At 42.9% G+C, this 16,671-nt stretch overlaps 1 protein-coding gene across 1 annotated transcript in view; it reads right to left on the reverse strand.

Moving 5' to 3' along the window:
- Positions 1-16,671, reverse strand: part of CDHR1 (cadherin-related family member 1) — a 46,046-nt gene that overhangs the window by 5,764 nt on the left and 23,611 nt on the right. The window contains exons 11-16 of the mRNA XM_009582489.1: positions 15,230-15,433; positions 12,212-12,364; positions 8,287-8,451; positions 6,070-6,137; positions 3,224-3,452; positions 2,037-2,291 (exon numbers count right to left, since the gene is read on the reverse strand). Of these exons, the coding sequence (XP_009580784.1) occupies positions 2,037-2,291; positions 3,224-3,452; positions 6,070-6,137; positions 8,287-8,451; positions 12,212-12,364; positions 15,230-15,433 (1,074 nt within the window). The remainder of the gene's footprint in view (positions 1-2,036; positions 2,292-3,223; positions 3,453-6,069; positions 6,138-8,286; positions 8,452-12,211; positions 12,365-15,229; positions 15,434-16,671) is intronic.

Consider the following 16,671-nt stretch of genomic DNA (forward strand, 5'->3'; position numbering starts at 1 on the left):
CAGAAAGAAGATGCTGTTGCTATCTCGGGCTCTGTGTTGGGACTTGGCATCGAGAAGAGCATGGGAAGAAGGGAAAAACTGTGTCTGAGAGGAATCCATGCCTTCACAGACCTCTCTGCTTCCCCTTTAGACTTTATCAGGAGGGGCGCTCCCTTGCTTTGTGCCAAAACTGCACCCCTGGAGAGGGAGAAAAGGAAGCAGAGAGGGGACTTTGTACGAGACACCGTCTTTCATCAGGTGCTGATGTTGCTTCAAGCACTAGAAGGAAATCCAGGGAACTCTTTATCCCAAAGCATCAGCTGCTCTTGTTTTCCTTCCAGATGTCTTTCATGAGCTGGTTCAGGGACACATCTTCTCCCCCCGCAGAGGAGGTGTGGGGCACCCTCCCTCCCCTCGAGACGCCTCAGCCCTGTACCTCAGCCCCGCACGCTAACAGCGAGGTTATCAGCTCATCTGGGAGGGGAGGGAAAGCTGGAGGCTAGATGCTGGGGGCCAACAGTGGGGACAGTGCCTGAGGCCACCCGGTGCCACGCACTCCTGAAATGTGCGCCCTGTGAGAAGTCTGGAAGCAAGGCAGGGAGGGCGGGCGCTCCCACTGTTGGCTGCGGGTAGCAATTCTTATTTGTTGTATAAAAACCACCAAAACTTACGATTTCCATGGGAAATCAAAGTGTTAAGCAGTTTATTTCCTTTATATCATTAAGAATGGCTAAATCTCTAGACTTATCACAGAGACACAGCATGCACAGTCCCCCAGCTCCACACGGCAGAGCCTTGAAGCGGCATGCCCTGCCCACGCCGAGCCCCAGCGCTGCATGGCAGCTTTCACAGAACTTGCAGCAGGGCTGGCCAGCCCCAACAGGCAGCCCCACGCCAGGCAGCCCCTCTGCTAGGGCAGACCCGAGTCCTCGGGCAGTCCTGGTGGGGCAGGCGCTGACAACAGAGACCGGGAGTTACTCCTGTGCTGCTGGCGGCTAAGTTTACCTTGCTGACGAGCACAAGTGTTCTCTGCAGACACCTTTTAACTTCCAGCAGGCTCTGAACTGTATACAAGAAGTATCATATAAATGCACCTGATAAGGAGTGTCAATGGAATAAGAGAAGACGGAGAAAGCAGAGAAAGATTGTAATAGATAAAAGAGCAGTGGGTACATTTTGACCAAGCAAGAGAAGGCCAGCTGCTGTCTGCAGGAAGAGATTTGCATCTTTGCCCAGTATGTGTGTGGTCCAGAGACTGTCAGGCTAATGATGTGTTTCTCATCTACTTTAAAGTCCATTTCCTCCCTGCTGGTAGCTACTTAAAGGCATGGCAAGGCAGTTACAATAAATAAGAATCACGCAAGCATGCGCTGCTCACCATAAATCGCTGCTTGTTCTTTGGTTGATGTAAAAATTGGACTAACAGGAAACTCTCAACCTACGTGTGCTATCTTTTAGAGTTTTCTTGTTTCTTCTGCTAATAGTACTGCATTTATTAAACTCACATCCAAAATTCTATGTACTTTAAAGCATTTCTATAGTTTTCTCACTTTTCCTACGTCACTTATGTTGACTTGCAAAACTGGTCTGATATATTTCACTCTGGTCCCAGCTACTTTCCACTCACTTTTTGTAGGGGAAAAAGATTGTTTTATTCTCCTGAATGAAAACAAAAAATCAGAAATTTAGCAGTCAGGATTTACCTTTACTCTCAGGAGTCTATAGCCCTTAATTTGCATCTATTTCTAACAATCAGATGCAAGAAACTCATCTCCCAACCACATTATGCTCCTATCTTTGTACCTCTGCAATTTCTCTGATCAAAATGTCTTTTACATTTGTGGCTGTAGAATCCAGCTTCACCACAAGGCTCTAGAAACACTCTACAAAACGGAACTAGCAAGAAAGGAGAAGCAATGGCTGGCAACTTTTTGGCTGTTGATTTCAACTCCTGAAGCATCTTTAAAGTAGTCTCAGAAACGGAGCAAGCAGTGACTACTCTTTGGTACCTCTCAAGGATCATCTCACATAACGATTTTTCTAAAACGTTTGCTTACCTCCTCTGTGATATCAATCTTCAGAACTGCCGTGGTACTGAAGGACGGGGAGCCTCGGTCTTTGGCCTGCACCACCACTGACCATATGCAGTCTTTGTTCTTTGTGATGTTGTGGATGATGTCCAGGGAACGGATATAGGATTTCAGCTTGATTTCCCCTGTGCTTTGGTCTATATCAAACACATTGGCTGGATCTGCTTGCATGATGGAATAATCGACAATGTTGTTGGGTTCTTCTGCATCTTGATCTATAGCCTGGTAGGGGAATTGTAAAGAACAAAGATGTTATTGTTTGTATCTTTGCCTGAAGATAAAACTCTCAAAGTTTCTGAGCATTCACTTCCAATAATATCCATGCTGTGAGATGACTGGGCTGTTTTTGTTTCATCTTCGAAACAATTTCCCGTTTTTTGGTATCAGCTATGCTACATTTACTAGTGAAAAACAGCAGGACTAGAGTTCTTTTTGTATAAGCGATTTTTATTTGAGATTAAATAAAATCAGAGGAAAAACTGAACCGTAACCTATCTGTAGAATGCAAATGGTCCACTGCTGGGGAATTTCTCACACAGCGTGGGGGACAAATGTGAGGTGAATAGAGAACAATGGGATTAGCTCCACACTATAAACTATAGCTGCCTTAATTTTTGTGGTATTTATTCTGCTAAGATTAGGTGTTGTGTAATTAGGCTTCACTATATGCATTCAAATATGTGTAACATAGGATGTTCTGCTCCTTTGCTTGTGAATTGTTATTGCATTTTTTTTACCTCCTGTTCCACACTGGATCAATGAAAAATTCTGCAAAGTGAAGGGAAAGAAGTTGTGTGGTTGAACACAAAGGCGTGGCAGGAAGCTTAAGTATTCAAAACCCTGTACTTTCATTCACTCATCTTTTTTAGGCTTCATATGATCACTGTATAATCCAGGATCCTCCACCAGCTGACGGTTCAAATATTGTAACAGAACTTTATCTTTTCCCTGTAGAATTTATTTCTCCTTCTCAGCAGTCTGTAAATACTATCATTCCATGCTTTAATCCATTTGTTACATACAAATGGATGTGCAAAATAAAGCCCCTGGAAAAGCCAACTTTCAGGCATTCATCATGATCCCTGAGCAATAAACAGCAGAGCCGGGGCTTTTCCAAAGCACTCTGCTTTGTGACACACCGTGTCGTCTCTCACCTCTATCTTCACTGGTGACCCGATGATCATCGTCTTTTCCTGGATGTTTTCATTGAACTCTGGAGAGTGGTCATTGACATCTAGCACAGTGATAAACACTTCAGCCAAGCTGTATTTCCCATCGGTGTCCTCTGCCTTCACATAGAAATTATACTTTGAGTTCACTTCAGCATCTAATACAGCCCAGGGCTGGGTGTAAATTATTCCTGTTGACGGGTGGATTAGGAACCTGGAAAAGAAGCATGGAAAGACTTCTGGGTTTTTTGGTCACTTAGTGTGTGTTTACAGCCTGGGGCAAAGGTGGGCTGTAAATATCGAAATGCTGTGCCCAAAGATTGGTACTCTTCACCTAACTCCTGTCTGGCTGATGTTTCCAAATCATTCACTCTACCTACTTTTGGCTAGTTCCTTTAGGCTTGAAAACCAGAGAACTATCAGTGTTTGGTGTTTTTCTATCTATTGTGCATTAGCCATTTTAGCTGCATTTTCTGTTAAAGCCTTTGTCCTCAGTAAATGCTCAGTGTGATGGCCTTCTCCAGAGTGATTTCTTTGTGTTAAAACATTAAGGAACTGACTAATTTTTTTTCAGTTTATAAGTACAATGTATTAGATCATGTCCTGCATAGATTAAGATTGATTGATATCACCTCAATAGCTAAGGGAAGTATGCTGCATATCATATTTAAGCTCTTCTCTTCTCAGAATGGGTAAGAAAAATGGCTGCTCTCAAATGCCCCAAAGTGCAGGGCAAATTATCTCCTCCAAAAATGATCACTTTTCCATAGACTGGCAGTGGGGTGGAGTGGGTGTTCAGATTTATCTGTAGCAAGTTCAATTCTACACATTTGTAATTACTGAGACACTGTCAAAAGTGTCAGCCAAAAGCCTGGATTTATAGAGAAGATACGAACCCACTGTCTTTTTAAAATGGACTGCTGGTGTAGGCTCCAAGCAGTAGGGTTTTTAACAGATGAAAGGTTTCATATACCCTTTAATTAATGTACAGGATAACAAAATATTTTCTGTATTCTAACTGTGAGTTCAATTGAGATTACAAAAGGGGCACTTAATAATCCAGAATCTTCAATTGTTTTCATTACCCTGTTAAATACAAATACAAGTCTTGATGAAAGCCAAGAACTGGAGGTGGAAAGAGCTGTGCAAACTCTTGGTAGGAGACAGGGCCTGTGCTGAGTGCCTCCTTAGCACCCAACCCAGCCTAACCATGCACAGAGGACTCTCACTGCACCCATTTTAGTGGAAGAATAGAAGCACTGAGATGTGAAGAGATTACAGCAGTGTACCCCCCTCCCACTGGCAGCTTGGATGTAGGATTACCAGCACAATGGTTTTATCTTCAACAGTTTACACTATTCCTCTTACTCCAGTACAACTAATTTTTCTGCCAATGCCACTGCATATCCACTGATGTAACCCCTGAGACAGAAAAAATCATGCCTCTGATTGAAACTCTCAAATCTGAATCAAACTGTGTGTTCAGCAGATCTGGAGGTCCCAGAGCTAGGGAATCAATCCAGCCTTGCAGAGCCATGCCATTCTGGCACAAGGAAAAGAAAAAAAAAAAACCCCATACTTAAGAAGGAAAAAAAAGTCTTCACATCTTAATTTCCTCATTCCACAGCATAAGAACAGTGAATCTGAACGTCCCCATAACTCCAATCAGGATGTAGTTCCACTCACAGTTTTTTCTAAATCCTTTGTCAACAACCTGCACAAGCTTCTTTACACCAACTGCTACATTTTAAACCTAAGAGGTCTGCCTGCACGACATGACCTTTGCCTGCTTGCCTCTATGCAGTTAGCAGCTAGCTTAAGGACTTAGTGAAGAGCTCAAAATAATCCATCCTGGAAATGCGCCTATATGTGTATCCTTCTGGCTACAGAAGAGGTTCACCCTTAACATCTTGGATTTTGGACTTTGATTGTGCCTCCTAAATGGCTTTGACTGTAACAAGAAGTGTTCAGCTTTAACTCCGGGTGGATAACATACAGAGAAAAATGGATTCTGGAGATGAGTGCCTGAAAAGCTCGTTCATTTCCAATACTCTGCCCTGCAGCCCCACCATGTCCAGCAGGAGCTGCAGGTTTCAGCAGCAATGTCTGTGATGGCCAGTGACGCTCGCCATGGCTGGGAGCCCCAACCAACAGGCCAGGGCAACTGCTTCCAGGGATGGAAGCAATGTGGGAGAAACCAGTGTTTCAGGATGTTTTTACCCCAGCACTGTCCCCAAAGACAGGGAGAGGGAGCTAGGCATCATTACAAAGTCAAGTAAGCATCAGATTCCCTTCTTCCCTAATGCAGGACTATGAGGTTTAAATATCTAAAATGCTTTGAACACCCAATGCAAATGGCCTCCAAAGCTAAAGTTTATATTCTTGAAAGTCTTGTCGTCTTTGATTTATTTTGAGAAGAGTTGAAACTGAACTATTTGTACAGCTATATGGAAAGGGAAGGGGAAAGAGCAAGCAATTTTTTTTTCCTCCAGAATTGACTTTTCACAATAACTAGACCAAAACCTCCTCTTTCTCTTATAAGCGTTTTTCAAATGGTGATTGAACAGATCCTGTGTATTGGTACTTCAGCTGCCTTATGTCTCTTTGGGGGCTTGTGGGTAAAATTCCATGGGTTCATGAAGCAGATGTTTAATGATCACATGAGTTTTTCTGTTGTTGTTTTCACAGAACTCACAAAGAACATGGCATAAATGTCCTTGGAAATGAGGAGGTCAAGAATGAGCCTTTTCTTTTTTTTTTTTTTTTTTAAATAATTATTTTAAAACTCTGCTTAGAGGTTATGTAGTTTTCTTTTTTTTTTTTTTACTTACAGATCTGCTCCTGTTCCATAGATAGAGTACTTGACTTCTCCCCAAAGCCCTGAATCTGGATCTGTAGCCTTAAGAAAAGAAAATAAGAGAGTCATCCTGTACTAAACTGCAAAAATAAATGTTTCATTTTTCTTTTAACAACAGGCCATGTAAAAACCCAAATGCTTTCCCCTTTTTTTGCCATCACATTTTTAGGGGGAAATCACATAAACAAATGTGCATCTAGAAAACTGCAAAATCTAACACAAGGAAATGTCACTGGCTGTCCCAGGGAAGCTGCTAAGATGCCGCCTGTCTCCTGGCCAGGCTGGCGCCCAGAGGCTCTAGCAGGGAGAAAGCCACTAGATGGCTCCATCTATTGACATTTAACACATCCTTCCTTTCATAGAGATGAAGCTAATCTCAATGACGCAAACAAACAGCCTACTTTCAAGCCTTCCTAATTATCAGTTAAATATTAATGTATATTCCCTAGACAAAATTATTTACTTTATATAGGGTATTTTTAAGCTTGTTTAATTGATTCAATTTAAAGTAATGCATAACAAATGTTTCAATCTATACACAATATTTCAGCTTTGCTTAGATTTTAATCACTCTTGTGCCTGCGTGACTTTTAGTAATGCAGATACTACACCAGACGATATCTTTGTTCCGGACTCTTGTTGGCTTCCTTTCTTAGCTCAGGATTAGGAAAGCTATTATTTGGTAGCTCCTGCTCCTCCGATAGCTCTGAGGAGGTTTTATATTATACTGTTGTATCTGGCCACCAAAATTCATGGCGGCAGTGGTTGGTTCATTCATCTTCCTGTTTAAATATCTGAAAACTGGAACAATGTCTTTGATTCCCGCACGGTTAACAAAACACACCTGCACCCCTACTAATAGGTGTTTCTTAGTTCTTTGACATAAGCTTGTCAGATTCTCTCACCCCGTAATTTTGACCGCAGCCTACTTTAGGACTGCCTAACTTTTCCTGAAACATTTGCACACCTGGGATTTCTGCCAGAATTGCCATCCTGATTACTTGGAGTATCTCAGTTTGTCAAGTGTATTTGTGAATCTGGGTCAAGTACTGAGTTGACAGCACATGACAGTAAATTTTACACGGACTCCTCAGCTATGCTGTCCTGTGCACCTTGGCTCAGAATGGCTAGTTTTGTTGCTTTTGCAAACTTCTTTTACATCTCTTTTTTTGCTGTCCATCTCCTAGAATTTTTTATTCCTCTTCCTGCAAAGACAGTGATGTTTGGGAGTCTCTGTTTTCTACAGCTTTCCTATTAGTTTCCTCTAATAACCTTTTCTGTATCGTTTATGTTCCACATCTTCTTTCATTCTTCTACCCCTAAAATTTGCCTTCAGCACTTTATTATTCTGATTATTTAATTTTCTTTCTTACTTGCAGGCAGCCTGTGCTGGAGACCTCTGGCAACCTGCCACCATCATCCTTACCAGTGAGGCCCCTGCAAGGTGACTTTCATCACCCACCGAGCCCCACATGGCCACGAGCTTTCTCGGCTTTGCGACATGAAATCTGTTTCCAGTCCTAGCAGCTGCATTAAAGAGACACAGCTCACACCAACGGCTGGAAATGCTTCTCCAGCACATAGGGCCCATGTAATACCCTGACTTACTTTCTATGAAAATGTGAGATACTGGAAAATCCATAGGCATATTTTTCCCCACTGTGAGAAGATACACAGGGAGCTTTCTTTCCCAGCTCTAAGCATTTTAATGTTATATTCTTGCCTTCATTAACTGTCTAATTATACATTTAACAGCCAAATTCCTCCCAGGAGGAGGAGACTAATACCTACTAAGCAGCCATCTTGTTTTCTTTTTACTCGTACTTCAGCAAGCAAATCCAGTAAATCCAATTCCACTTAGTCATAACTGAATCTTCCTGCTGGACACTGATTTGACTGGGGCTTTCTTAGTGCTCACAGGTGATGTGATTTGTCTTAAAAGCAGATGGCCTTTAATTAAAAACAAAGTAAATTTGTTGTTCTGAAAAATGTTTGCCTAAAACTTTATTTTTTCAGAAGTGGTTTTTTTTTTTTTTTGGTTGATTCTGGAAAGGAACTGGAGTTCAGTCTGGAAGCTGAATGGCGAGTAAGATTTGCTACTTTGCCTCTGTCCACTATTTTTAAGGTACTTGAACTGCCTCCACAGACACCTAGAAAAGAGAGCATTTCTTAAGAGATGAATGAAACTTACTGTAACAGCAACTACGTTTGAGCCCCCCGGGGAGTTCTCGGGGATCCTGGCAATGTAGTAGTCGGAGGAGAACTTCGGGACATTGTCATTGGTATCCAGCAAGCGTATCACTATGTCAGCTGTCGAGCTGAATTTCTCCGGTGTGTTCACCTCTATTGCAAGAAGCTAAGAAGAGAAAACCAGGAAATTACTACAAAGCAGCTGTTATTACTTCTTAAAGGAGCTTCCTTCCGCTACGCATGGCACATTGGTGCATTTTAGCCTGGTTGGACCAGACAGCTCAAAACCAGGGAGATGATGAGCTAGGTCAGTGTGCAGCCTATGCTTATTTGTGCATGCTTGCAATGGGCAATCAAGCTGTGGAAAGAGGACTTCAAACCTGTGTATACATATTAGACTTCACGTGACAGATGTGATCGGTCATAACTAACCAACACAACTCAAAAAGCCATAACAGAAGCAAGGAAACACTCACCCCTGGGCAGCTCCTAGAACTTAGGGAAACATAGGCACTGAATAATTTTGAATAATCACATAAATTGAATCATGATCCTTTGCAGAGGAAGCATAAATTCTTCATCAGGAATGCAGTCAGGGCAGTAGACTGCACCAAACAGGGTAAAGAGATGAGAGAACCGGTGGCCTGGGATGTTTGGAAGCAGCAGTACAGGATCAGGCATGTACAGCAGAATCCCATTTCACAAAGTTTGTGAGAACTCCTACCACCAGGCTTCTTGAGACTCTACCCTCGCTGCCTCATGCTGATTAAGACTTTATCATATACCCACCAGCACTTTTGAATTGCCTCACTGTCTCTGAGGAGGAACAGAGAGCTCTGGCATAACACATTCTCATAACTCTGCTCAGCTGAACGGGTAGGCAACCACATACAGCAAGACCAGGGATGGGGAGAAGCCAGCAGCACGGATGTTCTGGCTGGCTGTCAGCAGAGCTTAACGCTAGTACATGCCTATCTCATCCCTCAGCTGAGGGATGGCACTGCTGGGTTAGCAAGTAGGTTTCTCGCATCGCCCCGTAATGCACAGCTAATTGATGTAGGGAAGAGCAGCCACCACAGAGAAGGAACAGGATAACTCAGGCATCTGGCAGCTCTCAGTAGGCAGCAGGGAGCTCTCAGATCCCCCCTTGGGAACAGAACTGAGCAAGTATTTGGTGAGTCACCTCCAAAGCCTCAGACAAGCACTGTCCACAGGACTTCAGCTACTTAGCACCGCATGTTTTCTCTCTTACTCTAACAGTTTAACACAAAATAGCAACAGTGTTTCTACCGTGTCTCTGTTTGCTTCTCAGTAGGTTAGGGGAATGGCAGTAGGAAGCCTGAGCTGGTAGAGCAGCAAGCCTATTGCTCAGGTGGTGTGCGACTGAGCAAGGAAGAGCAGTTTCAGCAACAGGTACTGAGAGACACCGAGCCCTTCACAGCCTCCGGCCCAGGCGCCTGGTCCCTTCTTTGAAGGGACAGTCATACAAACATCAGCAAAAAACTGCTTATGAGCAACCTCAGCTCCTAAAGCAGCACAGAGAAAATCTTATTGCTTATCGTGCACATGGAGCTATAACTAAATTATAACATCTGCAGTGAAATAATCTTTGCTGCTGGAATCAGCCCATCTTAGAATACCTTATGAGGGCTTAGCATTTTTACTTTGTTTTCTACATTCATTTTTTATTCACTCTCCTTTTAGCAGCCGTAGTCCAGCTATGTCAACATGCTGACAAGATCTTCCTTCAGGGAGGGATTTTTGTCAGCTTACTTGCCTGCAACGTCTTAAGCAGAGCTGTATTGTTTGTTTTATGCAGAGAGAAAAAAATAGCATAAAACTATTACTTCACAGGACTACGTATCGGCAATTAATACACGTGCCAGAAGAGCAAACAGATATAATCTTAAAAGTCGCAGGTGAATTTTTAAAACAGAGTTTGATTTTGGCAGCTGAAGATAATTGCATCCTCATGCAGTCCCATTCTGCAGGAGATGTGAGTGTCTGCAGAGTGCGAGGGGTAGGTCCAGGCTCCTGTCAAGGGGGGATGTGCTGGAGACTGAAGGAGGTGGAGGCAGGAGGTTTGGCCCCCAGAGCATGTCAGCCCATGACAAGGTGGGACAGCAACATCTGGCCCCTGTGGCAGAGGGACTTGAGATCTCAGAGGCCAGGCTGGAGGGATACGAATTACCACAGCTGCCGTACCTTGGGAAACCCACTCGAGCTCTTGGACAGCTGAAAATGAAGGAGCTCCTGACTACCAACTGCATTTAAGAGCCAGCCCTACATGGAAGATAGATTTTTCTCTAGCAGTCTTCGCTTCAGGTAGTTTTTCAGCGCACTTCTCAGTCAAATTACCTTTAATTCCTCTCTGGCATTTTACTGTTCAGTGACAAACCAGAGGAGAGGGATCATTGTTTACAGAAAAAAACCCTCTGAAAATAGCTTCTCAAAGCTGCTGTGGGATACATGTTAAATAGAAATAAGAATATACCTCATCCAAAGTTCTAACCAGAGTGACTACATTGGCAACTAAAACTGGGTAGGAAGCGATTTGAACTTTTCAGGGAAACGGAGACAGCAATGAAGTATTTGCTGCCATATATTACTACCATATCATCCAGCTGCACCTTCTTCATTTGGAATCTAGACAAAGGCTCTGCATTTTTAGCAAAGCCTTATGGTCTTTCTCCAGTAGAAATAATTTCATCCAAAAAAAAAAGTGAATAGCTGCTTAAGCTAAAAAAATGTATATCCTTTTTCCTGGTAATTAATTCTTTCAGTGTTCATGGCAATCACATTAACTACTTTGATTTCTATTAGTATTCATGAGGAGGCCATGTGTAACTTCTTTACTGGTCTTTTGGTAGTTTAACCTGAATAAATGTGCGCTTATTATAATTAGTTTCGGTAGCACTTTATAGCCCTTTCAGAATCTGCCATTTTAATACAGTAATGATGCCTCATATTTTTGTAGCATCTATAACCTATGAAGCTCAAAACGACCAAGGAACATTACAAGAGGAGACATGAAGCATACTGCAGTGAAATGACTTGCTAAGGACACAAAGCAAACCATGTAGCAAGGGTGAGAACAAAATCCAGGAAGTTGGCTTGTGGACTGTGCTAAAAATGCCACTTTCTGTACAAAATCAAAACTAGCATATGTTAATACTCAGCTAGATAGTTTTGGCAATTTTTTTTTTAATGATTACAGGGATTGTCTACGCCATTCTTTTCAGTCAGAACTGAACCATCTATACTCATGTTCAGAGGCAGCTGACACAAAACCAGACTACTTAATTATCTTGTTGATGAGCCAATGAATCCATCAGGGAAGGTGATAATGCAAGGGTCCAGCTTTTGGATGAAAGCTGGTTCTTGTACGGCTGGCTTAGAGCATGGGTGAGAGAGCCTCAGGTCAGTCTGCAAAAGGCCATATAGATGGATACACTCTGACAAAGGCAGTGAGCAATTTTGGGAAATTATCTTCCAGTCAGCTGGGGCCCTCAGCCTGCCAACATTCAAAAGCATGATCATGAACCAAATTACTTAGGACTAAGCAGGTAAAGTGCTGGCTCTAGAGAAATTAGGATTTAATCTGTGAATTTATCATTGTAAGAGCAGAAATAACACCCTTAGGGTTCAGTCTGGAATGACTCAGCCACCAACATGTGCAGTTTCCACAGAGAGATAATACTCAACATTTTGCACTGGCTGGACCAAATTAGTCCACAGATGCATCCATTAAACCTTTGAAAGTTGATGAAACGGGCAGAAATGAGTTTCCCTTACGTGGACTATAATGTCACTGACAATGCATCAGACAGCTCCAGGTGGATTAAGAAGCTAAATCCCATCAGATACATAAGCCATCATAAACATATCATATACACAGGCAGAGAGGACCCGGAAAGCAGAAGTACCTTGAAGGTTAACACTGTGAATTTTTCATAGTCAATAGCAGCAGAATTTTCCACTATTATTGTAACCTGAGCCTCATTCAGGACAGTTTGGGGAACCACTCGGAAGATGCCACCAGGTCCAACAAGACGGAGGTTGAATTTAGCATTGGCTCCCTGTGAATGAAAGCAGATACGGCATTGTTTTCAGTGAACGATGCATTTCTTACAGCCTAGATTGGCTCTGTTTCTTCTATAAAATTAGAATGAGTTTTACTGCTTCGAGCCCCCTGCTCTCCATCCCCTGGGCAAGAGACTGCTAAGAAGCTTAGTTATATAATCCCTCCAGCCCTGGTCACAAGACGGACACGGCTTTTCTTAAAATAGATTGACAAGCTTGGTTATTCTTTCAGTCATAATGGAAAAAACCCACAGCAGGATTGGCTAAGAGAGGGACTCTTGTGGTGAGCAGCCTTGGGCTTTGCGCCACACACTGTGAGCTAGTGCAGGTGACAGAGATGACACCACGTGCACATCGGCAGGGAAGTCCTGCCTCCTCCTGGTTCCTGCCAAGGAAAGACAACTGAACTGCCCAAATCAGGACAATGGACCCCTCAAAAACCCAGCCGGTGTCCTAAGAGCTCACAGCCTGGGATGATGATGCAATTTCCAAACAGAGGTGGTACTCCACAGTTTGCATGGACTGGGTTAAGCTAGCCCAGAGTTACAACCACTAAACCTTTTGGAAGTTGTGCAGGATGAAATATGACACACATTTGACAGCTCGAGGTGAAGTGAGAAGCCAAATCCCATAATACAGATAAACCTTCTAGCTAGAGAGGACATGGGAAGCAGCAATATCTAGAAGGTTACCACCACTTGTGTGCAAGTTTGGAAGAGTGAGCCACAGCCAGATGGACAGATCAATTCTTTTAAACCAAAGTGGAGCATGGAAAAGAAAAATGAAATGGGGATTCTCATATTTCTGCCTTACTGCGGAGCTGAGCCCATTTAACCAACTCTCTGAGTTCATCAATTTCTCAAACCATGTCACAGTGTAACTGTGACAACCAGCCAGATTCACTGCCTGGCTAGTGCCATGTTCTCCCCCTAGCATGAATCTTGAGATGAAGAATTTCTGATAATAGCTTTCATACAGGATAACTCTACTTTCAGCTGTATTCCTGGAAGACTTGTTATGAGCGGTTCTTGCTGCAACCCTAGCTCATGTCAAGAGGAAAAGTATTCAGCAGTAGTTCCCCAAAGGGACCAGAATGATCTTGGATCCAAACTCAGTGGTCTATGTTGTTTGGTCATACAAACCCCCACAGCTACGGAGATGACAACAGGCTCTCTTTTGCTGGATAGTAAAGCCAAACACACAAAGCCAGAGCTGCTGGACTATGGAAAATAGTGCTGATGGAGAAAGTGGACCGTTTCACCACACAAAGTCCTCTGCACTTGGGACTGTACATGACTGGAGGGACGGTGGCACTGGCGGGGAGAGAACTGCCTCTCTCCAATGGCTGAGTGATTTCTGACAGTGATGCCCACTGAACCCAGATCTGCTCAGAGCAAGCCATGCTGTTGCATGTCTTCAAGCAGACAGCCGTGGGACACAGGAATGACTGAAGGAACAACAGCACTGAGCCCTAAGCTGTGTCTGTTGGATGAAGAGGACTGGGGGAGAAATTTCTGCATAATGTTCTTGCAAGTAAAGATGGCATTTCCATCAAAGTGTAGGCCTAAAACAGACCTTGCCCACAGCTTCCTCCTCCTCACCTGTACCATCCACTCACCCAAAAGAAAGAGTCACTAATGGCTGTGACAGAAACAGAAATATGTTTAATTTTCTTCTTTATATAGTCCTCTTGTGCAGAAGGGAAATCACCGCATTCTATGCCTCAAAAAAAAAGCAACCCAGCCCCCCTAGAATGATGTCTTACACTGTATTAAGAAGCTTCTTGAGAAATCTATACAGTGTATTTAGCAATGTTTTCTTCTTATTTTATAGCCTAACTTGCAGCCTGAATATTTTGTCAGCTTACATATGATACGTATATATTTTGTCTGTGAATAGAAGAGATGGGTTTTGTTTCTTTCCTTCTGCAGCAACATCCCCTGTGACAATAGCAGGATAGATGTAGCACTGCTTTGAAAGCAGTCATTTATCTGCTTGCTGCAGAGCAGCAGGAGGGAGGGGGAAGAAGCTAGTGGGTTTGATAGAGTACAATACAGTCAAAACAGCACAATACCGAGCACAGTTATATAAGAGCACTATGTCAGATGCATTAAGCTTTTCTCTTGTCACTACCTAACCTCAGGCTAACTCAGATGGATGCCATTCATACAGTATTTAGCTTAGGGATCCCTATAGCAACCATCACCATAGTATCTTACGGGCATCACAGGTCAGTTAGATAGTGGGCTGAGATGGATGGAGTCTTCTTTCCTTTTCCTTTATCTGGTTAGAGTTAGTTTGGCTCTGGCATAATTTTTAAATATCACTCCAGTGGGAATGATTTATCAAGGCATGCACTGCAGACTCTGGCTGTAACATAAGGGCCAGAAGGACAATATGTTGTAATAAAATCAATGTAAGGGTATGGACTGTATTGCTTCCAGCAGGGCCTGAGAAGATACAGACAACAATTGCACTTGAAGTTACTAAAGTGATTGGAAGCGCTAAGTCAGTCTCCAAAGGGAGTACATTGCCGGACATTACACTGACAATGACTGAATGTAACTGGTAGTTAGGGGAAGTTCGTAAGGACTGTTCAACTTTAGTCACCACAAGAACTGAGCTGCAGCTTTAGGACCACCCTTCTCATCGACATAACAGTGTATGACAAACTAAGTACATTTCTGGGTCCAAACTCTTTGTGGTAATGGACCCTACAACTACTTTGTCTGCCCTAGGCTTTTGGGGAATGCAGGTGAAATAGTTGAATTCCTAAAATGACATTTCCCCACCTGAGAGCTCTTTCTAGTCTTTGGGAAAATAGAGCAGGAAAACTGAAAGTCCACACAGTTTCCACTTACCTGATCTGAATCATTGACTGTAATCTTCAATCCCCTCAGGATTTCACCCTCTGGGGGATGCTCGTACATGGTCAGTTCAAATCTGTTCTGGGGACCATTTTCTCCATAGAACGTTGGTGGATGGTTGTTGAGGTCAACCACCCGTATAGTCACCATGGCAAAAGCGAACACTGAGACGTCACCTTCCTGACTGACTTCTGATGCCTGCAGCAGGCAGGAGAGAGAGAAGAATGATGAGGGTATACTCTCTTTCCTCAGTTCTATGTTCAGGTCTTGTTCTGCATGTACAAATCACCCTAACACACTAACTTGTACAAAGATTCACAGCCTTATATTTCTCTAGAAACCTCAGTCCATTTCACACTGAAGTTTATGATGATTAGAAGATTATGGTAATAAACCAGTCCCAATAAAGCCCCAGTGAAAAAATTCTCCTCCTCATTTTGTGAGCTTAGCACCTCACCCTAGGTGAAAACAGTTCTTTAAAGACAGATAATCTAATAGAGGCAGGATAATTGCTTGCCTAAAGTGTTGACAGAATAGAAAAGGAAGACAAGCTTTAAATTTGCTGTGGTACCACAGGTAGTTGATTTTCACATTGCATGCAAGGACTGCAGGCTTGAAAACTCTGCAAGAAAAACTGTACTTATGGTATTTAGGCAAATATTTGAAAAAGAAAAATGACACACTTTTTTTTTGAGATTTTGTCTCTGATTTACAATTCTGCTTTGCTGTCTAGATGAGCTTAATTTAAGCTGGATATAGTTTGGACAGACAAGCAAACGTAGTTGGCATTTTTCTGAACTGAAAGATTAAATCTGTCTGGGTTTCAACAATTCCAACATGCAGCCTGATGCACTGGATTGAACCTAAGACGTTTCTTCTGTCAGGACAGAAACTCCAGCTGGTGTTTTTGTAACAAAACAGCTATCTCTAACATGCTTTTTTGCTCAAAGGGCTCAAAACCAAAGGCACTAGACTGCTAAATTTCTCTGAAGATGCTAGTCTGGTAACTGAGGTGTGCTGTCACTACCTATGCTGGGTAGTACAACACCCTTTTGGTTCCTCAGGCAGATTTTGTAGCCTGCACGAGCTCTGGGTCACCACAGATATAACTAGGAGATCAGAAAAGCTTGCAAGGGCTTAACTAATCCTGTATCTGGGAAGCGCTAGCAGACTGCAGTAAACCAGAGAGATTAGGGGAAGAAATGGTGCCTGAGTTTAACTCGTACAGCTGGAACTCTATGATCTCCCAGGTTCAGCAAGCTGCTTGAGCCCACTAGCAAGCAAGTGCCCTTGGGGATGCCACACTGGTTCTGCAGTGTGCAAGGCCTCCAAGCTGCCTTTAGACAATATTGACCTTACCATGACAAACTCTCGTGGTTGTAATATACATTTGTTTGAAGAAAACTGATACAGTCTTCACAATTTAACTCTACATT

The sequence above is a fragment of the Fulmarus glacialis genome, unplaced genomic scaffold (assembly GCF_000690835.1).
Source record: "Fulmarus glacialis isolate BGI_N327 unplaced genomic scaffold, ASM69083v1 scaffold24407, whole genome shotgun sequence".
Lineage (NCBI taxonomy): Eukaryota > Metazoa > Chordata > Aves > Procellariiformes > Procellariidae > Fulmarus > Fulmarus glacialis.